This window comes from Helicoverpa zea, chromosome 1 (assembly GCF_022581195.2).
Source record: "Helicoverpa zea isolate HzStark_Cry1AcR chromosome 1, ilHelZeax1.1, whole genome shotgun sequence".
Taxonomy (NCBI): domain Eukaryota; kingdom Metazoa; phylum Arthropoda; class Insecta; order Lepidoptera; family Noctuidae; genus Helicoverpa; species Helicoverpa zea.
In genome coordinates this window covers 6,106,866-6,131,472 of record NC_061452.1, presented here as the reverse complement: position 1 = coordinate 6,131,472, position 24,607 = coordinate 6,106,866, and the positions used below count along the sequence as shown (strand labels likewise).

The following is a 24,607-nucleotide window of genomic DNA, read 5'->3' as shown; positions in this document are numbered from 1 at the left end:
TGATGGTTAAGTTGGTTCTTAATCTTAAGTAGGTACTTACAAAGTTAGACGGATTTTCTAATGTCTCATGTCATGTCAGTGTCGGTGTCGAGATATCAATTTCATTCAAGGCTCTCAGTTTCACTGCAGCGATAGACCACGTGCGGTGTGCAGTCGTGTTATTGTTCTATGAATACCTATTTCTTTCTCAACAAGTGTATTCCTAACTTGTTCTTCTTTGTAGCCGTTAAATAAAACATAAAATAGTTAAAGATTATGTTTATTGTGTACATTGCTTTTAAGCTTCATCGACACTTATCGTTATAACATAAATACATTAAAATTTATCGTATCGACGTCCCAGTTAACATAACTATGACGTTTATACATTTGAGGCACTCTCGTTTTAAGGTACATCTACATACAATACTTAACTTATTACGTATTATGTAAGTTGTTCAGTCAAGACACCGTTTTGACTGCAGTCGACTTGTCCCAGTGACAGACTGGTCTTGTCGATGCCAGGGTCAAAACATAGAGATCAGTGACCTAACATAAATTGTAATTTTTGTTTGGACCAAATACCTATCAGTTAACAGACAATGTTCTTGGGAAAATTACTATGAAAACTCATTTCGTTCCCATCGCTTTATCATATTCGAGACATAAACCTATAAACTGTATTTTAACTTTCTGCCATTTTTTGTGAGTTTTTTTTGATTACATTTATTTCATGATCTGTTAAATTCGCAGATTTTGGTCCATTAGGTTTACCTCCCCGAGATTTTTTCATGTTGTTAATTAAAATGTATAACTTATTGGTATTATGTAAATTCTTAAAATATATCTAATGAAAATTAAGCCATTAAGGCTGTCAATTTTTATAAAATATAGCCATCTGAAGACATTTCTATTATTGTGTCATCTTAAATCTGCATTTTAAATGTTATATATATCTTATTTAATATAAATTTCAATATAGATAACATTTTATTCGAAGGATTGGAGGCACTTGATTAGGATTATTACATTATAATGTCTACATAAGCTACAGTCACATAAAGTTACGAGCACACATGAGAAGTCCCATTATGTAATAAAATTACCTCGATTAACATGATAAATACGATTGTGATTGAATGTTTTTTTTATCCGAATACGATGAACTACGCAACGAATCTCTCTTTGCATCACACAACCTCTCTTAGTAGGTACATAGGTAGGTATATTTAACAAGATACCAGGTGCGTAATTGGGATCGGAGATTATTTCTCACTTACAACTACAACTAGATACTACATACATAGCTATGACGAGATTCGTTTTATACGGAACATATTGCATTGCGTAGGCACCATTCATAAGAGTTGCGTGGCCCACGTGTCATCCGTTAGATTAACTCGCCGGAATGCGAATGGGGCACTAGTTTCAGGAGGAACTGCGCAATTGGCAGCTCTGTTTGTGATTGTATCGTGATAGCGCATGTGGCAGCGTCACCGCAGCCGTGCTGCACCAGTGTCGGGGCGCCGCTGTTAGTTGCCGGCGCCGTAGTCGCGCAGCTCACGGTTGCCGAGCGGCAGAGTCGGCCTGTAGTTGTGGAGGACTTCCATGGCCTCCGTGCCGGCTGACGCTTCACCGCACTTCAGTTTCCGCATCGAAGCCAGCTGAAACCAATCAGTTATACCATGTTAGTACATTCAGGCATAAAGTAGTGCAAGAGGAAGTCATTAAAATTAGTAGGTTATTAAAAGATCTAGCCTGAGAGAACAGGCAAATAGTTTTATCTTCGATCAGCGTTTATTAAACCCGGCAAGCAATAAAGCGTTACTGTAATATGCATTTAAAAAACATATTCCACATAATGAGTATTTGGAAAGTAAGTAGCTGCTAAAGTAGGTCGTGAACGGACGTCTGCTATTATTTAGTCCGTGGATACTTGAACGCTGAGTGCTGTATGCATCGAAAACCGGTACACATCGCTTCTGTTGCGTCATATACTATTCGTAATCCGATTATACATTTTAAAAAGACTAACCAAGCATAAGGTAATGAATAATAATGTGGGTAGAACTTTGTAGGTGTTAGTTTATTTACTTAGCTAAACTTTTTGCGTTCTGACATCATAAATAATAAAAGATCCACGACATAATACCCATTTTCTCGGACATCCGCTAATTACATTTGTCAGGGCACAAGGGGCTGAGTTCAAAACTTCACAACAATCTGTCGCACTCAGTTAGGTGATATTGTTTTCCCATGTTTAGCGCCATTCATTATTTAATGATGACGAAAAAAATTAACAAAACGTGTTCTAATTTCTCTATGCATACTCTAGATGTGTTCATTTCCTTCGTCACAATTTAGATACTGCTTACCTATATCAGCACTTCAACATTATCAGCCTATTAAACAAAGTGACGAAGTTCCATTATCAAACAATACAAATAAACTAAATGCCTTTTGATACGCGTGCAATGTTGATGGCTAACATTAAACTTGAACTCACTTGTTCAGCGGAAACTTGAACTGGCTGCTTGAATAAGATCCATGTGACGGACTCCGTGCAGGGCGGGGTGGTGAGAGAGCCAGGGTACGTCCAGTACGCGTGCTGGTGAGGCAGCAGCTTCACCGGGTTAAGAGGGTCTGACAGCGTCACTTTATCGTTCTTATGAGTGATAAACGGAAGCAAACGTATAACTTTGTCCAATTCGTCATGTCTTGAACCAACCTGTGGAAGAAATAACAATTTATTAAATTAAACATTTAGGTACCTATTAGTAAAGTTAAATCAACCGGCTATTTTATTTTATAAAGGTACGAATATTCAGACTATTCGCTCTATAGGACTTCAGACTCATTGTTCGTCCGATTCGCTACACCTATAGTGGCATTGTAGAGGAACGTGTTCATGAAGTAAAATTTAAATGAGACTTATTGTATTCAGATTGCGACGGCTTGCCGCGGATTTCATTAAAATAGCTAAAGTAGGTAGGCGATATCTGTCTGTAAATCAGGAAAATAATTTAAAAGAAGACGGTTAACGTTCGATGTATCCATGCGTGCATGAAAATAAACTCATGCATCTAGCTCAATGACATGTGCACTACATTATTGAACACTGCAGTTAACTGGATTTTGATGTAAGGCTTCGGTTGCATAGCCGCTACTTTGCCCGGTGCATATTAACTTAGTGAAATCGCTTTAGAAAATATTGATCTATGTCTTATTTTAGCAAAATACCCATAAAATGATGAGTGTTTGTGAAGAGTAACATACTTGTTGTTCTAATGATTTACCGGAATAAAATTCACGTAAAGTTTAACATTCTAATATACTAAGTAACCATCGCAAATCCGAATGCACATTAAGGGCGGTGCATATAAATTGTATTGAAGTGTTTACAAACTGTTGTGCAATTTGTAAACAGCTTGCTCAAAGTAATGGTGCTATTTTAATATTGTGGTAAAATGTAGTCACTGAGTCACTTTGATACGCATTAATTAATAGTTATTTGTTATACAAGAGTGCAAAGTTGCTTTTTAACCGCGTGCTCAATTTTGATGACCGAGCAAGCGAAATTATTAAGCGAAATTATAATTGAAACACTCGCTACGCTCGTGTTTCAATTTTAAATCCTGAGCGATAGCGAGGGAATCAAAAGAGCACAAGGTGAAAAATCTTTGCACTCGAGTGCAACACGTAACTTTTCATCCCACCTCATCGAGGAAATTTCTAAACTCAAAAAAACAAAATGGCGCGCACATATGAGTATCAAATTAAAAAGAAGTACCTATTTATGTTCATATATTTGAAAACTCAGTTTAAAAATGAAACGAGGTTAAAAATCTATGTAAAAACAATAATAAAAATTATTTAATTAATTGAATAATTATTTTAAGCTGTATTTTATTTGTTTAATATGTCGGCGCCGCCGTAGAGAATATGAGAATACGTCGGATTAGAGTGACAGCTGAGGAAGTGTCACTCTGACGGAGCGCCAAGTTGGGAGCAGCGCGGGAACTTTGACATAAAGAAAAAGGCCCGCGCGCCCTCACCAGGCGAATCGTCTCAATTCGACGTCGTAATTTAGTTTATTGTTTGTTTATCACCATAATTGTTATTTCTTACTATAAAGTGTACTCAAGACAGTGCTGGCATTATTATTCATTATAAACTAAGCGTCTGCGGCTAGAGTAAACGATGGAGATTTCTGATGTTGGTAACGAAGAGCCGACATCAGAAGTGGGATCGAAGAGAGGTCATGCCGTGGATACGCAGCCATCAAAAAGCGACCCTGCAACGCAACTATTGTCAAGCATGGAGTCGCTCTTATCCCGGTTGGTCTCAATCCCACCGCCCCAGGCAGCAGTAAGTTCTAATGTGACACCAAAACTCATCCCATACGATCCTGACGATAAGGCCGCAGATATTGAAGATTGGTGTGCACTAACCGAAGTCATAGTAGAGAACAAAAATCTCGATGGTGTCGACTTACTAATGGCACTCACTAGAGCACTCAAAGGTCGTGCCGCTACCTGTTTAACCAAATTAAACTTGAAGAACATATCCTGGTGTAGTATTAAACAATTGTTATTGGCTAGATTTGCCAAACCGAAACTGATTCAAGATCATTTTGATGAGATATTGCGATTTCAAATCGAGGCTAAAGAAACTGCATCTGAGTCTGCGTTGCGCTTATGGAGCATGATCGAGCAAATTCCAAAAGCAGAATTATCCGAAGAGGTTATTACTGGGTTTGTCATATCTGTTTTATGCCAGAAGGATAACTTAATACGTAGAGAGCTAACATCCCATGTCGTCACTACTCGCGCTCAGCTATTTCGAATTCTTAATGGCATCTCGCTGAAACGCCGGACGGATAATACGGACGGGTGTCAAGACCCTGATGTGAAGCGACCGCGGGTGACAGATACGAGGTTTCTTGGCAAATGTCATCGTTGTGGCGTAAGGGGTCACAAACAGTTTGAATGCAAATCGCGTAAGGAAGATCAAGTATCGAAGCCTTCAGATTATTCAACTTCCACCAACAAGCAAGACAAAACCATTACCTGCTTTTCGTGCGGAAAGACTGGACACACATCACCAACTTGTCCCGACAAGAAGAGGCCCGGTGGGTTAGCGAACAAAGAAGTCAACCTCTGCGGCCATGACCCCTCCAGATCCTCGCTGGAGACATCTTCCGGTGAGCGGTTTCCTTTTCTATTCGATAGTGGATCATCTTGTTCACTCATAACTGAAAGTCTCTCTAAGCGGTTTCCGGGTACTGTACGCAACGATTTAGTTTACCTTACTGGTCTTGGCGGTAACGACGTCAAATGCTCTAGTCAAATGTTAAGCACAGTTACGATTGGTGATGTTCCGGTTGACATTACATTTCACATCGTGCCTGATTCCGATATTTCTGTGCCGATTATTATAGGTAGAGATATTTTGGACAAGGGTTTTTATGCAACAATTGATAATAACAAAGTTGTGCTTAATATGAAACAGGAGGCTAACTTTTGCATAAGCAAATTTAATGCGTACTTTGTTTCTGAGGTTGACACGGACTTAGTAAATGAAGATAAAGAAGCACTTTTAAGAATACTGAACAAATATTCTGATTATTTTGTTGATGGTGTACCAACAAGGCGCGTTAAAACAGGGCAGTTAGAGATTAAGTTGATAGACCCCCATAAAATAGTTCATAGGTCACCTTATCGTTTAGCACCGGTAGAAAAACAGATAGTTCGTGAAAAAATACAAGATCTTCTTGATGCAGGAATTATTCGTGAGAGCTCCTCCCCCTTTTCAAGTCCTATACTTCTTGTAAAAAAGAAAGACAATACGGATAGAATGTGCGTCGACTACAGGGAGCTTAACTCAAACACTCATCCAGAACATTATCCATTGCCTCGCATAGAGGAACAGATAGATCAACTGACTTGCGCTAACTTTTTCTCATCACTTGATATGGCTAGCGGCTTCCACCAGATCCCTATTCATCCGGATTCAATTGAAATGACAGCCTTTGTAACTCCTGAAGGGCAATATGAATACCTCACTATGCCCTTTGGTTTACGTAACGCTCCATCCGTTTATCAAAGATGCATCAATAAAGCCTTGCAAAATCTCAACGACAAGCCTCTAATTTATATGGATGACGTTCTCTGCTATTCCCCTGATATTTCTCAAGGCCTGCAACGCTTAGATGATACCTTGTATGCCTTGACAGAAGCTGGTTTTTCCCTAAACCCCAAAAAATGTAAATTCATGAAAGTTAAAATCAATTATCTGGGTTATTCAATACAAGCTGGCGAAATTAGACCAAACTCACTTAAGATTCAAGCTTTGGCAGATGCACCTCCTCCAAAAACAGGCACACACGTTCGTCAGTTTATTGGACTCGCGTCTTACTTCAGAAAATTTATTCCCAGTTTTACAAATGTCATTGGACCTCTTTATCCTTTAACTAAATTGAAGGGACCGATTAAATGGACTGACAAACATGAAGATATCCGTAGCAAGATAGTTGAGATTCTGACTTCCGAACCAGTTTTAACAATTTTCGACCCAGAATTGCCTGTTGAATTACATACAGACGCCAGCGCTGATGGCTACGGAGCAATTCTCATTCAAAGGAAAAACCTCTTGCCTCACGTAATAGAATATTATAGCAAACGTACATCTGAAGTAGAATCTCGCTATCACTCGTATGAATTAGAGACTTTAGCCGTCGTACGAGCGGTAGAACATTTTAGGCATTACTTGTATGGCAGGCGATTCACTGTTTATACAGATTGTAATTCGCTAAAGGCATCAAAGTCAAAAGTTGACCTCACTCCACGTGTACATCGCTGGTGGGCAATTTTGCAAGCGTATGATTTTGACATTGTCTATCGCGAAGGTCGCGGAATGGAACATGCTGATTATCTCTCCCGTAATCTACAACCCGAAGAAGGTGCCTCTTCTAACATATCTCCTATTAGGAAAGAAGTTAAATTTGTAGAACTACATCAAGGTTGGCTTTCCGTGGAACAGAAACGAGATAGCGAAATCCAAGACCTAATAAACAAGCACAACAACAATGATATGCCTGATTCGGTAGCTCGCACGTATGACGTTAGAGATGGTATTTTATATAGGAAAGTCGAACGAAATAAAGCTACTGTGTGGTTACCTGTTGTTCCCCGATCCCTTATTTGGACACTAATTAACCATGTTCATAACGAAATACAACATCTCGGTAGTGGCAAAACGTTAGACAAACTTTATGAACAATATTGGTTTCCCCAAATGTCTAAAAGTGTGCGACAATTTGTTGATTCGTGCATAGTTTGTAAAGCGTCTAAAGGGCCTTCGGGAGCTCAATCAGTTCGCTTGCACTCTATCCCTAAAGTACCCGTGCCATGGCATACGATCCATATAGATTTCACTGGGAAATTGAGTGGTAAAAGCGATCGCAAAGAATATTGCTCGGTTATCATAGATGCGTTTAGTAAATACGTTCTTCTCGAGCATACGGCGTCACTCGACGCCACTAGTGCGGTGCGTGCTCTAGAAAAAGCTGTCCATCTCTTTGGGGCCCCTAAACGTGTTATTGCAGATCAGGCTCGATGCTATATTAGTGCCGAATTCAAGAAATTTTGTACTGAGCATAAAATCAGTCTTCATTTCATTGCAACAGGTTCTAGTAGAGCGAATGGTCAAGTAGAGAGAGTCATGAGAACGTTGAAAAGCTTGCTTACGATAGTAGAAAATGAACAGAACAAAACATGGCGTGACGAACTAGGCAATATTCAGTTAGCGCTAAATAGTACGAAATCCACAGTGACTAAATACTCACCAACAGAATTAATGTTCGGGATTCGCGCACAATCATTGGGTATGTCTAAAATTTCTATCGCACAATCGGACGAGGAGATTAAAAGGTTAGATTTAGAATCCGTTAGAGAGAATGCGTCAAATAATATCGAAAAGGCTGCATTAGCAGACACTCGTCGGTTTAATCGTGGTCGCGCTAATATCAAACCATTCACCAAGGGTGACTTTGTTTTTCTCAAAACCGGTGAACGAAACCAAACTAAATTAGACAAGAAGTTTAAAGGGCCATTCATAATAACATCGGTATTAGAAAATGATCGCTACGAACTGAAAAATATTAACGGTTCAAATCGCGTTTACAAATATGCTCATGAGAACTTGCGTCCAGTACCTAAGGGACATACCGGTTTACTTGAAATCACTGACAGCCTATTGAATGAAGAGGAGACCGTGTCGGCGTCGGATGAATTGACACAAAACTGTAATGATTTCGGTGATACTCCAAATTTCGGGGATATGTTGCGTGCAGACTCGGTCACTGCTTCAGCTGATTCTGAAACGCTCACTGCGTGGTCAGATACGCTTAGCCTCTATGACTCTGACACCTTAGATGTACAATATGAAGTCGAAGTTCATACTGAGCAGGATTGTCCATAACAGAAAGGTTAGTTACTGTGTTATGTATTATGAATGAGTATGTGTGATAGATCAAGGTTGAGAGACAGTGCAGTCCGGTCTATGTTTGGGATGTTGTGTTACACAAGCTGGTCGAAGGGACAGTGTCGTCCGGTCCATGTCGCTTTGGCGGCTGGTCGAAGGGACGCACTCGTCCGGTCCATGCTTGTGACAAACTGGTCGAAGGGGCAGTGTCGTCCGGTCCATGTCGCTTTGGCGGCTGGTCGAAGGGACGCACTCGTCCGGTCCATGTTTGTGGTTGTGTTATACAGGCTGGTCGAAGGGGCAGTGTCGTCCGGTCCATGTCGCTTTGGCGGCTGGTCGAAGGGACGCACTCGTCCGGTCCATGCTTGTGACAAACTGGTCGAAGGGGCAGTGTCGTCCGGTCCATGTCGCTTTGGCGGCTGGTCGAAGGGACGCACTCGTCCGGTCCATGTTTGTGGTTGTGTTATACAGGCTGGTCGAAGGGGCAGTGTCGTCCGGTCCATGTCGCTTTGGCGGCTGGTCGAAGGGACGCACTCGTCCGGTCCATGCTTGTGACAAACTGGTCGAAGGGGCAGTGTCGTCCGGTCCATGTCGCTTTGGCGGTTGGTCGAAGGGACGCACTCGTCCGGTCCATGTTTGTGGTTTTGTGTTATACAACTGGTCGAAGGGACAGTGTTGTCCGGTCCATGTCGTTTTGGTGGCTGGTCGAAGGGACGCACTCGTCCGGTCCACGTTGTGGTGTGTAATGTTATGGTGTATGAAGTTATGGTGTGTAAAGTTGTAGTATGTAAAGTCGCCGTGTGTAAAGTTGTTGTGTGGGCAAAATGTTGCTTCTGTATTATGGTAGACATTATGGCATTATGTTCGTCAGGGTGGACGAGCGGATCATTAGCCGTGTACTGTTTTGATCTTTCCAGGACGCCATTAAACTACTACGTCCGAGGACGGACGATTGTCAGTCTGGCCGTGTCGGCGCCGCCGTAGAGAATATGAGAATACGTCGGATTAGAGTGACAGCTGAGGAAGTGTCACTCTGACGGAGCGCCAAGTTGGGAGCAGCGCGGGAACTTTGACATAAAGAAAAAGGCCCGCGCGCCCTCACCAGGCGAATCGTCTCAATTCGACGTCGTAATTTAGTTTATTGTTTGTTTATCACCATAATTGTTATTTCTTACTATAAAGTGTACTCAAGACAGTGCTGGCATTATTATTCATTATAAACTAAGCGTCTGCGGCTAGAGTAAACGATGGAGATTTCTGATGTTGGTAACGAAGAGCCGACAAATATGTATTTGTTTGAAAGTCTTATCAAGATTGTCACAAATGGAGCATTGCACACGATGTTCTAAATTCAAATCACTTTGCCGCTCTAGACTCTAGACTCTAGAGGATAAAAACGGCTTTTGCGCTCAGATATCAAAGGGTAAAACTACTCTTTCCGAGATGGTGGGATGAAAAATGTTTTTTGTTACTTGTAAGAAGTAGCAGCAGTCATTTCTTATAGATAGACTTGAATATAAAGTTACTGGACCAAGAAAGCGACGTGAAATGTTCTTAAAAGCGATGTTTAAATTGTCTTATTGTCGTGGTTGTAATGCTGTGCCGTCGCTCGCTTTGACGAGAGAAAGTTCCTCTGGTGTGCAAAAGAGCGGCTCGTTATCGCACTCATCTCCCATTTATAAAACGTAGCCGTGTATGAAATCAATTCACTCTAACTCTAAGTATGTATTTTAATCTGCTGATATTGAACTCTTAACACATTAGACCTGTATTATCGCACATTATTTATAGACGTACCTATGTACGTTCGTAATGTAATAGTTACCTACAGGATCTTGTAAACAGTTGCTTTCTAATTTGTATAAGCAGTTCTCGTCTGTAACTTTCGCAACGATGAATTTGATTAACATCTGATATCAAATAAGCATAGTTCCTTTGTTTCTTTTTGCTGCGAATTTTGACCTTCGGGCTACAACCGTGCTAATTTTATTTAAACTACCTATGCAACGTAAGCAATTATTTTAAACGATCACATTTTTGACTTTTAGTTTGTGAAAACTAACTAGGTATAACTACAAAATATTGCTGTCAAGTTACATTAAAATCTGTTCAGCAGTTTATGTACAAAGACATAAAAAATACAGAAACACTTTCGCCTTTTAAAATACTAGTTTGATACAGCGTGTAGTATGATAGGAGTAAACACGTAGGTAGCGGGGCTCGTGCCTAAACCATACAAATTGATTGATACACTCTGTTGCAATGATACACAAGTCGGCAGAAGATGTTAACACAATCATTGACTGATGTCTGAATTTAAGTTTCAATTCTAGAACAGAACCATGAACATCTCCACGAATATCTATTAATATTAGCCCTTGATTTTATGAGGTCAGATCTGTTCAAAATGTTGAGTTCAGCTGGCCATTCAGTTTTTTAATTTACCAGAAATCATACTGGTAATTGGAGCTACCTACTAATTGGAGTATTGAAGATAAAATGCTCACCATTAAAAGCACGCCTAAAACAGCGAGTCCATCAGGCTGTCCAGCGGCCTCTTGGAAGCTGTTGTATTTGGTAGTGTTCCAGTGGACCAGGTGAAGTTCCCCAGAGAACGAGCGGCCGTCCACTGTGTGCTCCGAACCCTCGCCGTTCACTGCGCCCCAGTGGCAGTGCCACTGCTGCAGCTTGTACACGTCATGGCCGAGGGGACCACCACGAAGCTCTGTAAATAAATCGTTGAGTCGAATGAGTTTATATAATTACCTATGCGGAGATAGTTTCCAGTGTTTCAGACTAGATTTCATATAAAGCAGTTTGTTGTGCACGCAGAATAATAATGGTGTGATCATCGGTAGAGGCAAGTGGGTCAAAATCTGTATTCGAGTATGTACCTAATTCTCAAGAGGGTAGTAACCCTCGCAAAATTGGGATATTTTCGTTCCACACCTATTAGGTGTTTACAAAATTGCGTGGGACAGGAACGAGCGACGTGGTGACTCATCGCGAGGGGTACGCCTGTCGCGACGCTCGTCGTGTCGATGGAAATGCAAATTGGCCCTCACTTTGCACGAGGACTTGCAACTTCCTTTTACACGTTATATCATCGAGTTGTTTCAATTCCCATTGCAATTTATGTGCCGACAGCAAGAGATTCGTGCCGATTGGTTCTCAGGCTTAATTAAAGAGATTTCAAGGTTTCCTAGTAAAATGCTAATGTGACAGACACATGAGCCATTACTTATCTCGAGTAAAACATTAAAAAAACGCAGTCCATAACTATATTGCGGTAATAACCTTGGCTTGAGATGTTTTTTTTTCATCGTTTAATGCCAAAATGATAAATATTATTAAAATTTACATAGCTATTTTTTATTTCCTGTATCAACAGGTGTGATTGGACCAGAATTTAAGATGAGAAGAAGAATAACGCGCGAAGAGTTGGTATCTCTCTAGCTCTAATTTTGCTCAAAATCTTTAACATTTGGACACCACATACCTGAGTCATATCCATTTTCGTCGACTCTCCAGCAGTAGCCGGGGTTGACGACGGAGCGAGGGTGGTTGACGGAGTAGCGCCACTTGAGAGGCGGCGCGCTGCCTCCGCTGCTGATCCTCGATGTGTCTATGTCCACGGGGCTCTGGCGGGCGCCCCGTGCTTCTGGGAACTTCTCTGTCCAAGTCGACGGACCTGCAAATTAATAAAATGGAATAAGTATACAAATAGCCTCCTTTCACCCAACGTTGTGTTGTCGCTGTAAGAGTCATTTGCGGTTGCAATATGGGGATTTCCCTTTACAAAAGTAGTCTGTTAACTGATCGAGATTCTACTAAAGGTTTTCCTTTTCTGGTGCACACGATGAGCATATTTGAATATTATGTTGACTATCTCAAGAATCACTATTGTATCTAAGATTAGTCTACTTAAATCCAGAAAATAGTTCATTGGTCAACATTTGTTCCGTCCTAAGCGCTCGCATTAACTGTTGTTTTTTGTTTGCCGTTCATTGACACACAAACATAAACATTGGCTCGATTGTTAGCGGCCCAGAAGTGGGATATACGGACCAGCTGATATGATAACCGACGAACACTTATAGCGCTACTGTCCACTGGTTATATTTTTAGAAGCAATTTGTACTTGATGATAAGTATTTATTTATTTTAAAATATTTGGTAGAAGCAGGAAACTCCATATAGGAAGATTATTTTTAAATACCATTGTTTTTGTTTAATATAGGTAATGGTAGTTGACTATTAATTTTCTCATGTAGGTAACCGATAGTCGATAACAAAGAGTCGTTATAACAAAACACCTGAGTTGAAGGCACTTTTTGTCTGAATTTTTGGTCAGTAAATACCTTAAATTCTATTAGAGAAGTTGTTTGCTAGTAGACAGGCACCTAAAGTTGACACCCATATAATATAGCATTGCGTAAAGTAAACAAAAGGAAATGAAAGTAGGTGCGATTGTATAATACATATCTACTTATTAAAATTCTAGAGTCATCCGCTAAGGAATTCCCAAGTTTGGAATTTCTATACTTGTAATCACCATTAACAAATAGGTTTAGATTAATAAATCGCCGTTAATTAATATTAAATTGATTTGGTGCTGTGATGCAACGGGCCGGTATCTTTGAGCATATTTCAAAAAAGCGTTGAAATAGTACCTAAGTAACACCTGATGGTTGATGAATCTCTGTGTAATGTTCGAGTACAAGTAAAGTATTTAAAACCCGTTTCGTTGACAGAAATGATCGCGACAACACCCACAAAATAATTACGCATCAAACCACGTGCTTGTGGGAAAGAGAACAAACGTCATTGTCGCGTCATCAGCCTCATTTACTGCCAAAGGGGCGTGGACTTGTGGTAACGTAAAAATCTCTTTTTGTAATTAATACTAACTTAGTAATATTTACAACTGTGTTATTCAGACCGACATTATGTAATTATAAACTTGTCAAGTAGAGATTACGAAGAATTTAGAGATAAATATAATTTTCGTGAACTTGATTTGCATAGATGTCACAATGTCAACGTGAGGGATGAGTGAACACCTCTCCACACGAGACTGACAGATTGTTTAACTCATCACATTAGCGTTATCTTATCAGGACGCTACCGCCCGCCGGTCTACTCAGAAACGATTACAGAAACATTTTTATAATGATGAATCCCTGTCTTTATTTATGACTTCTTAGACATATTTGATGAAAATGTATTATCATCTGCAACGTCAAAATATTTACTGTAACTCTTGGAGTAAGTGAACGACTGTGGAGTGAAGCTTTTAAAATCAGGTTGTATTTATAGGTATCGAGCAAGTTGCTAAACCGCATATACTTGAAAATATTGTTTATGTGATGACTAATGTTCGTCCCACGCTGGTTCAAATCCATTTTGAGGATCGTAATCGTGAACTTCCGACGCGTTGACACGAGAAATTGAGAAAGTTAATGTAGTATCGTTGAAAACCTCCGGCCGGCCGGCATTCGGAGATATTTTTATCTGGAGTATAGGTACATATTAGCAGTTTTTACCAGTATTTTTGGCTAAGAAAACATCTACAATTGTAGCCTATGCCAAATTTAAATTCTAACGTGAGATCTAATAGGAACCTGTACTCATTGTTGTTCATAACAAAATATGTACTATTTATAAGTATATTTTTTAAAATAGTCAACGTGCTCACGTTTAATTATCAAGGTAAATAGCTGTTAATGATCTTAAATACCTACTGTAGTTAAGGTTGAACAGCAAAAAAATAATGAAAAACCAGCACTGAAAACAGTTTCCTCAATTCCACCTGTATTTTTTACAGTCGAAGGAACACAAATCAGTCGTGAAGGCTGTGCACTCATAAAGATCCATAGATAATTTAGTTCACATCGACAGCAATGTTCATGAAAATAAATATGTACCGGCCATTTTACCAATTGAGCTCACTCGGGGACCGGATGCGCGTGTGTCAATAACAGTCGCCAATACCAATATTGATCATATTTTACCTATATATTGCATACTATTTATTCTATACTTTTCTAATAGGTACATGTACCTATGAATTCACTGCTCTGTGTAGAGTGTCATCCGCCTGTCAGCCAATTGAGGGGTTCAGTGCACGGATGACATTTATCTGCATTGGGCAATAGTGTTCATGAATGCAAGTTTCCTATCATCACCATCCCACTCTATATCCCTATTACTAACTATAACATCTGGTCTTGTTAAACCACTGCTGTGAACCGTAAATGATATTATTTATTTTTTATAGAAACAGAGTTTGCCTGCGCGTCATAGCGTCATCGTAAATTCTGCAAGTGACGCTAATGTTTTTACAGCTAAGAGCGATTTTCGTGGAATGTTTCAGTATTGGACTACCGTGGTAATTAATCATTCACCGTGCGTAGCCGCATATTAAGTAACCAAACACTTGATTCATTTATTGAATTAATTTGTATTCATGAGTCATTTCCTTTTAATAGCTTTCAGATGTAAACGAAAACTTGTTGGAGTTTGTGTTATTTAAATTTACTTATTAAGAAAATAGGTAATGAAAAATTCTTCCGTGTGATAAAAGAGTGATCTTTGAACCTGAAGCATGCACACGATTATATCAAATGACAAAATCCACTGACCTATCATACAGCTATCAATTGACTCGGTAACACGTAGAACGTCGCTCCTTGCCCTTCTGTTTACGTAAAGAGTGTGTACAATGTCAAGGGTTAAACATGCTAACTGCATTATGTATAAGCACAGTCTAGCAGCCTTTCAAATTTCACAATTTCTGATTTGGCATCTGCGTTTTTGCAAACCACGATCCCAACATCCTCAACTGTAACTCGTTGAATTGAACAACTGTGTACATAAACAAAGATGTTTTATATACAAACGTGTAAATGATTATAATACGTGGATACCCATTATTAGGTAATTCCGATACCACCCTGTACGTAATCTTTTCGGTAGAGTAATTTTTAAGATAAACTATAGTGTTTCGTGTTAATGCAGTGTTTGTACGAATCAGACGTGTTTACGGATATATTTTATACAGGAATAAGTTATTTGTGGTATAATGCGTAAGTAAGTATTTTATAAAACCTACGCTGGTTTGAAAAGAAATAAGAAATACTCAATCCGTGTTTCAAGTAGCTGTAGCACGTCACGATGCGTGCAGTCGCCTCCGACCTCGGCCAGACTTATCTCTCACAGATTTATTTACCCACTTTTACAAGTGCCCTCGCGTTCGCGCCTTCAGCCGGTATGCTCTCTCCCTCATATGCATGCATGCATATCTGTTATAAATTTATCTTACTGGAAATGCGTGACATTCTTGCTCAGGAAGTCATTATTAACTCTTGTTTCCTTTATTTCAGTTTCAATATTCACCTTTAGTGACTAATTAGGTTTAACCCTGTGCGGTTGGGAAGTAGACCTTTTGACTCGTTCGTGCTGTAGGCCAATTACTTTTCTGAATGGCAGTGACTGTAAACGGTTGCTATCGTTTGCAGCGTCACGGAGACTTAATGTTAAGATAAAATGGTCTCTGTTGTAAAAGCCTTCATAATCCGCACAACACACACCGTTAATGAACTACGTGTTGAACTTCATGCCGAGTGTACATAAATATTAAGTGAGATTTGAAAATGTTTGGTTAATTTATAAATTACAATAAAATAGAAGTATTTTATCTTTATGCTTTTGTAAAAACATCATAAACTCGATATCCTCCTAAAATTTAAGAAACACCTGGCACTGACAGGCGCACAATCTTAGCAGTTTTCTATTCTAAGAGTATTTGTGCAATATCAGTACCTAATACGTCGTACCGACTCTATGACCCCGAGGCGCACGCTGCAATTCAAATCATGCGCAAGTGCAAGTGAATTGCGAGTGCGAGGCCCAGATCTTTGTAGCAAATTAGCTCAACCTGAGATTTTATAATTATTTCCTTATTGAGTGAACACTTGATAGAAAATATGAACTGTTCGGTGAGCGATCAACCTTCATTTCCGTAATGGAGCGACACGGACGAGGTCGTCAGAGTCCGGCAAGCTTCGGAAAAGATACAAAAACGCCTTCTACCTACAATCTTAATCAAAAGAAACAGTTAAGGCGAGGAAGTGGTCAACAATAATTCCATAACCGGCACGCGCATCTAAGGCGCCAAAAGGGGTCGGAGCGTCTGAGCGGGGCGAGGACAACAATACGCGCGCTAGCTTATAACTAAAAGTCGTAAGCGACAAAATGGTTTTGTAATTTTAATATTTAGAAATGATAATTTAATAAAAATTCCTACTACCATTTTAAAGAGTATGTATATACTCAACTACTAAAAAAGTTAAGAGGCTTAAATCGGTCCCGTTTGCCCATAATATGTGAATCTCTTTTTAAAAAGAGGTATGTTTGATATATTTTTCTCTGTTATAAAAGTTACCTAATCATGTTTCTACAACTAACAAAATAAGGCTTATATCATGAACTTTCAGGTAACCAAGTTGTATTTTGATCCGTTTTGTATTTACTGAGAAAAATTGACATCCTTGGCGCCAAAAATTCCAATTCGTCCTCTTAACAATATCAATTTATTCTTAATTTATCACGCATGTTTTTAGACTCAACATTAATTATGTTTGTTGCACGCAAAAAAAAATCTTAACAGTAACACGTATTTAGTGACAATTGGCTGAGGGTCGAGTACGCCTCCAGTCTCATCATTGTTCAATAATAGCTACTCTGAACTCTAATAACCTAACATTAGCTACACGCTATCAAACTGCACTACCTATACAACCTATGTATCATATACTGCCATAGACGTAAGTATATGTACATCCTGCAGTTTTTCTAGTTGTTTTTTAAGTCAGTGTGTCAGTCAGTCACGTCACGCGTAAGTAGTTCTTTATCATAGTTATTTATTAGTGTTAAGGACCACATCTTTCCACTTACATTTACGGTACTTTTTAGATAATGTCAGTAAATTGATCTGTAAGGCGTATTGTCACGAAATGTATTCGGTTTGGTATTGTTTTTAGAATGTCATATTATCTGCTTTTTTTGTTTTTGAAATAAAATGTGATACTATTCAAGAAACCTGAGATTTCACGCTAACTGAATTTAGTATGGTCTGAGTGGTACTTAGAGTTATAGTAGATACTTGGTTACAAAGTATTTAAATAAACCGATTTTGAAACATCCAATATTGAAGGATTTTGTCATATTTAAAGGTAATTTTCCCAATGGAATAATGTTATTGAACATGTATTGTTATGTCTAGGAAAAAACGCCACGCAAACTGCAAATCTGGTTCTTACCACATATCCAAAACAACTTGGGCACTTCATAGATACATTCTAATTTCTATTATGTTCTTCTGCAAACTTGATTAAGTCATAATGATAGCGTCAGTACAGTTAATTAACAGTCACTTGCTGGCGAGTTTTGACTGACTGATCTGCCTGTTAGCGCAGTTGGCGGACATAAGTAAATACTTATTGTTAACCGTCGTTTGTTCTGGTTTAGTCATGTGGAAATGTTTTTTGCCCCGAATTTATGGGCTACTGAATTCGATAAAGTTAAAATCAAATAGTATAGATTTGCATTGGTATAATAATTACTGAATAAATAACTGTCATTGACCAATACAATATAATGTAAAACGTTATGTTTACAAATGTTTTTAACATTTTGTAGAATATGATAATATTACCTAGTATATCTTTTGGAGTTCGGTAAGGCAAAATGAGTGCAAAAATTAAAAGGATGTAATAATCGCTCTAAGAAGAGTAGTTATGATTAGAGCAGAAGAAGCTTAATGAGCAAGACATAAGTATGAAGGGGTCATCGTTAGTAATTTTACAACAAAACGTAACACATAATCCTCGCTTAGTAAATTTTCTGGCTGATGGTTCTCTGGTTTCAGATCATTGCTTCTGCGCGTGCACATGTACAGCACGTTTTTGTGTACCAGTAAATCTCTCGGAAAAGTCGCAAATCTTATGCCAGAGCCAAAGTCGTGAAACTGGCATTAAAGCTGTTCCGGTTCAGGATAAAATGTGGTTTGGTTTTAGCGATCGACAATTATTATACGACCCTGATTTGAGTCCAGGCCTTAGTTTTTTGTTGTGTTTTGAACTGAATCGATATCTGGAGGATCCTAATTCTAGATAATATGCGTCATTTTATTGACATCATCTGCGCCAAATTGTCACTTTTCTCGTTATAGTAATCGTTTTTATATCTAGTTGGCCAATTACTTAGCTCTCCGCGAAGACTGAGCGGTCGGTAATGGAGGCTCATACAGATGAGATGGATTGCATATTTATTAAATGTTTTATTCATTCCATATTATCCTCTACCCTATGTCTACAATTGTTTAGAAGAAGACAGAATGTCTGTGGACCACGTGGAATTGTGACTCAGGTCTTTTACCTACCTAAGTTAGACAATGAATTCATAACACTTTTCTATCATTGCGTAAAATGCTATGTTACTAATTCTCTTCACATTTTGTACACACATTAGATGAGACATTTGATAAAACGGAAACAATAGATTAATTGGTACGCCAGAAAACGTTTCCCGTGCATTTTTTTGGGTTTTATTTGATTACAGCTAAACGGGTTAAACTGTCATTGTAGTGGTCAACGAGCCATAAACAAGTGTTTGACAATTACGTTAGCACTGAGTTAAAATCATCGTACATAAAATTTTGTAAACAGATATGAAATTACAGCCCAGTTTTAGGCACTGATTAATAAACCGCATTCATTTCCTTATTATATAGGTGGTTTTCATTGTTTTTTTTTTTTATAGGTACTTAAGTAGGTACATTTGGTAACCCTACTTTCCTTTTTAATAGTGACAGATATAATTATGATGTACATGTAAATAAAATGCGCCAGAGTCATTACAGCAGTGCTGCGATTGTATTCGATCGATTACTGTCATGAAGCAATTTTAATTGCCGTCAGACATAATATCCTCGTTGCAACAGCCCAACTGCCTGCGCAATTTTATAACTACAGGAAATAAATTCTTAATCTGTTATTTATGGCTTAATACCCGTTGTTTCTTAAAACAAACCGATTTTATGAAAAGTAATGCGCACTCCGTGCTTGTGTATAATGGACCATGAAAAACTATAGTTAAGTTAGCATAGATAAGAACTTTACGCTGTATTGTAGAACACGTCTTATAGCGTACGGTCATGTTAACAGCCAATAAAATATATTATGCAAGAAAATGGTTCCAAATACAAAGGAAAAATAGAATGCAGCACGAATTTTTGTGCACTAACAACCCTGTTAATTGTCACATACACACATGAGTGTTAATTGAGAAAATTCTTTTCAAAACACAATGGAGGATTCTAGATTAATCAACAAAATATTTTTAAATCTATCTAAGTACGCAATGAGAATCATGAGTATAGAGTATAGGTATTGTTGACTGATGATGACCAACCGATATTTTAAGTTTACTACAAAACACTTGACTAATTAATTTTTTACAGCTCCAATTGATTATGATATATTGTTTTGATGTAATTTGATGGGTTAATTTAGTATGTTATGGTAAAGTAATACTCAATTTATGATGTTTTTGTTATTACTTGTTGAATGGCTCATAACATTCTGGGATTCCTTTAATTTACTTCATAAGTAATCACTGCGCCCTTTTTTATTGCCTCACGTAATTAGGTTTTAGTTTTTGCGCTTTTTTATTTAATTAAACAAAATCTTCCTAATCTGTGGTTTTATTGAAGCATACAGAGACGTTTCTCGAATCAGTTCCAGACTTTTCATTTATTTTTCGCTACACCTTGAGATAGGAGACCTATGTGGTTTGGTTATAGGTAATTTTCCCGCTTCTTAGTTTAAAATAATATTTCTCAATACAGATAATTAAAAGTCAATATTTTGCTTTCTATAAAGATATTGCCTTCCCTTTGCGATGGTTTCTCAATTCACAGAATTGTGGGAATCCCCGTAAAGGCAGTTTTTTCAATAGGTTTGATTTAAACATCGTGCAACACGTTATTTACTAATGCAGTTTAATCGGTCAATTTATTTATTTAACTGCGTTAATTAGACAAAAATATACCTGTTGCGAAAAGATCAAAATGAATTGTTTTTAAGACAAACAAACTTGCAGTCGTACTATACAATAAAGTGATAGATAGATGTCACTCAAATGTGACACAGACAAATTTGTGAGTAAGCCTGATTGTTACGCATTTAACAATGTAAAGTAACGAAACTGAACGACAAGAAAAGCAAGGTGTCTTGTAATTTGAAGATTTTTGAAAAACAATATAAGACATTAGTCACGGTTAATAAAGCGACAACCGTGGATTACTCGTACATGATTCTCAGGCTAGTTTACATAATAATTATTATACGTCAGCGAAAACTTGGATCTTGTTAGAAAAACTGCATTGTGAAGCGTTAAGGCAAAGTACTCGTACTTATTAACGAGTTACGAGACATACATCGTTACCCACTTGCTGCTTCAATGGCTTTGATTACAGCTCATTTGAAATATTTCTATATTAATCATTGTGTGGCGCTATCAATGATACGATACATTGCCATAATTGTAATTTGAGGAAAAACAAATGCACTGATGGGAAGGCAGTTTTCATTTCACCTGAGTGCTATAAATTAAAAGTAACGAGTAATAATCTTTATTTTAATGCAGTAAATCCTTGATGTAAAGTCATGCAGATTGTTACTGTAAATACATATTTTTAAACGGTTTTCCTCATCTTCGGCATAAGTTTTCTGTCTGAATAAACGAGCCTTTTACGGAATTGCAATCTTTTTTCGTCTTTTTGGCGGCAAACTGGTTCGCCTCCAGCGGTTCGCGTTAAAAGTTGTTAATACAAAGAAGGCAGTTGGTGTATCGTACTAGTGCAGAAGAAGTTTCATTAGTGGAACCGGCTCACCGTTCGGATGTAAGTAGGCCAGCCATCGCCTCACGCGACTCTACGCTAACTCTCTTGGCACCATTATCGAACTTTACGTGAAAATATATTTTTCTTTTTTGATATTACTAATGTTTATCTCGGTTGAACAGCTAATTTTGCGTGCAATCGCGAAGTTAACGTACTTATATTTGTATAGCTTATTGGTGTCAATAGCACCTACTGGTGGTTCCTTTGTTTACCTGATTACAGGTGGAAATAAGTATACTCTAATCAAGGCATTAATAGCGGGTAGCTATTAAATGAATAAGATGACGATATCTATTTATTTCGTACCACAAGATTAAACAAATAACATAATCACATTCCAAATAATAGTTAGATCATGCAATCAACAGGTGCTTTGTTAAGCATGAATGAAACGAATTTAGATAAAATATGAAACAGCGCTGAAACGACGTCAATGACAAAGTTATTTAGTTATTCTCTGTCATGTTTTATCTTTCCACGGTAATGTACTGATAAATCATACGCTTTTGCTTTGATTGCAGCGCTGTGCATAGCGAAAGTATCATCTAATGTCAGCTTAACTGATATCAGAAGTAAACATGGCTACTTGGAGAGGAGCCCTTTATTTATAGATAACGGTTAATTAACTTCCTGTTGTTTTCCAAAATATTGATACCTTTCAAAATGTTAGTATATCAACCCGGAACACATCAACAATCATAATACTAAATCACCAAATTCGCGCGGAACCGAGAACTGAAATCAAAAGTTAGCTTTTCGGAGTTTTATTTACATGGTGTGTCACGTGCCTCGATGTAAACAAACCGGTCCGCGCCGCTCGCTGCACTTAACATTGAAGGTGGACTCACCGTTCTCACCGCTGTATCCCCAGTCCTTTTCTGCCATTGTTACGTTGATATTATCACTGGTGATGATTGCTTCCTTCCTTGAGGCGAGTCGCGAGTCAAGTGTTTCGCGGGGTAATGTATGTCGCGTGTCAGCGGGGTGCACGAGTGAACGTGGTCGGGTCGTGACTGCGTGCGAGTGTTCGCGGCGGCTTGTCTTTATAGAAAGGCCGTCGCCGGGTGTGACGCGGAGCGGTCGCGGACGCGGGCGCGGGCTGGCGGCTGCTCGCGGCTCGGGACGGGAGGCACTGGCACGCGCGCGCTCCGCCGGCCCACTGCGCGCGCGCCGCTGCGCAGGCCACGCTCCGCCCCACCGATGGCTTTCTACTGTTTCTACTCAACATTCGTAATTACTCTATTTACTCATCAAATACATTACTACATGTCAATGTCAATAATACGCCGCATTCCCATGCACATGCGTTTATTGTGTGAGTGTACGTCTTCCCCGTGTAGCTTTTCATTAGGCTTCCAAATTTTCACGGCGCGGCTATGACATGAACGCTGTATAGATCGCATGTTTAGGTGCCCCAAAAATTGATTACTTATGTGCGTGGCGTTAATAGAATATTTTAAGCCCGATTTACACTTGTGTAATAAATAAACGACAGTGACAATCAAGTAAAACGACCACGCTAGAGGATTTTCAATGAAATCTAGGTAATGTCAGTTTTAGTGTTTTTTTTTTTAATGAACAAATTGTTTTAATTTTTTTCTAACACGGGATGACGGGACTGTCAATCACGAGTTCGGGTATAGTATTAATTATTTTGAGGATACATTATTACAGTATGCAAAAATAATTGAGAATATTACTTTTAAGTCCCACGAACAGTAAGCCTATAAAAATAAAGCACCATCTGGTAAGATTCGAAACCGACTCCAGCATGGTTGGGAGTAAGCTAGGCAGATAATTGAGTTCAATTTGGGTTAAAGACAAGACTTCGTTTTAGAATTTGTAGAGAAAGCCACTTATTCTATTTGGAATAAAATCGTTACAAATAAATCGCTCTCAAATAACCTGATTTTTTAGGCCATTTATTATCAGTAGTAACAAATACATCCGAAATACAACAGTCAATCTTTATCTCACTACTACATAATAAATCATAATACATGTAGATAAAATAAGTCATTAATGGTTAAAATTATTTACTAATTATGCTTACCTATGATAAGCGACGAGAAGTTTTGTTTTACACCCAATGTGTTTATTGATAAAAATATATAAAGTTTCCCAAATTTGGTATATCTTAATGTATTAGCTAACTCTGTTATCGAATGAACAACGTTGTTATTTAATTTTGTATGTGATAATTAGAATCAATGAGTAACGGTATTCTTTGCCCGTAATCTCGATATTTTCAGGTTTAAATTCGTTGAAATCATGAATAAGAAAAAAACAATGCAGGTACACTCAACTGCAGATGACGAAAATTATCAGAATTTAGTTTTTTTTTTTTTATTATCAGAGCCACTTGATTGTACTATATTGATAAAGCATTCAAATGAACTTATTTAAAATGTGTCACATAACTTGGCCTTTATTCTATTTATTTATTTTTTAAGTGAATAGTAGGATCGTTTTTTAATCCAAATTTTTTAACGTAATTTACGTAGGTAATATTTGTCTTGTTTAGGCATATCTTATACAAAAATATATTATATATTTTTAAAATAATTTTGATCTTGCAATCGTACCTACTGGTTTAACAAAAAAAAATATAATTACATTGCGTTTGTTTGTCCATGCATAATTAGATAAGTACGTAAGTAAAATAAGCATGAAATAAAACTTTAGTGCCTCTATCGACTTTGCAATCAAATAACAGAAACGTCACAACGTATGCGTTTAATTCTTTTGTATGATTCATGAACTTTGACTTGGCGTACGCAGGTTATTATAATAATTTGACAACTTTAGGTAATAATTATGTTCGAATTTTGTTAGGTACAGAAAAAATAAACATAGATAAAAATTAGACGGAATAAATTCGTTTTTACATTTATAAATGTTACAATGTCCGAGCAATGAAATCAGATAAAATGTCTGAGTAAGTTCATGATAAAGCATAGCCCAATGTGAACTGTGACCAAAAAAATTTACTTACTATTTTAACAAAAATACAGAGACACGTAAGTCGGTTTATTTACAAAAGCCAATACGTTATGTACAAGGTTATTGGCAGTCTTCATTTACTACATGTCAGTAAGTAATATGAGCAAGTTAATACTCCTTGGGTGGGTCTCGCGGTTAACCGAGTGACGTATTTATTTATTTACGAAGTTCATT

The 24,607-nt window shown here is 38.1% G+C and overlaps 1 protein-coding gene across 2 annotated transcripts; it reads right to left on the bottom strand.

The window, feature by feature from the left end:
• Window positions 1–243: 243 nt before the first annotated feature.
• Window positions 244–22,582, bottom strand: LOC124630133 (carbonic anhydrase 1). 2 transcript variants are annotated; one of them, XM_047163877.1, is made up of 5 exons: window positions 22,279–22,582; window positions 11,963–12,154; window positions 10,971–11,188; window positions 2,486–2,707; window positions 244–1,643 (listed from the first exon to the last, which is right to left on the bottom strand). In XM_047163877.1, exons 1-5 carry the CDS (start codon window positions 22,313–22,315, stop codon window positions 1,512–1,514), a joined length of 801 nt encoding a protein of 266 aa, XP_047019833.1. In that variant the 5' UTR covers window positions 22,316–22,582; the 3' UTR covers window positions 244–1,511. The 2 variants fall into 2 exon arrangements, with proteins under 2 accessions (XP_047019833.1, XP_047019827.1); XM_047163871.1 differs by lacking the exon at window positions 22,279–22,582 and adding an exon at window positions 15,108–15,129.
• Between the last annotated feature and the right edge of the window lie 2,025 nt (window positions 22,583–24,607).

What these genes read in the sequence shown, in the direction of transcription:
- LOC124630133 (XM_047163877.1), bottom strand. Translation starts at nt 22,315, where the DNA reads ATGGCAGAAAAGGACTGGGGATACAGCGGTGAGAACG. An exon ending in GGGATACAGCGGTGAGAACG is followed by an intron (nt 12,155 to 22,278) that starts GTGAGTCCACCT and finishes ATTAATTTGCAG; the next exon opens with GTCCGTCGACTTGGACAGAG. An exon ending in CGAAAATGGATATGACTCAG is followed by an intron (nt 11,189 to 11,962) that starts GTATGTGGTGTC and finishes ATTTATTTACAG; the next exon opens with AGCTTCGTGGTGGTCCCCTC.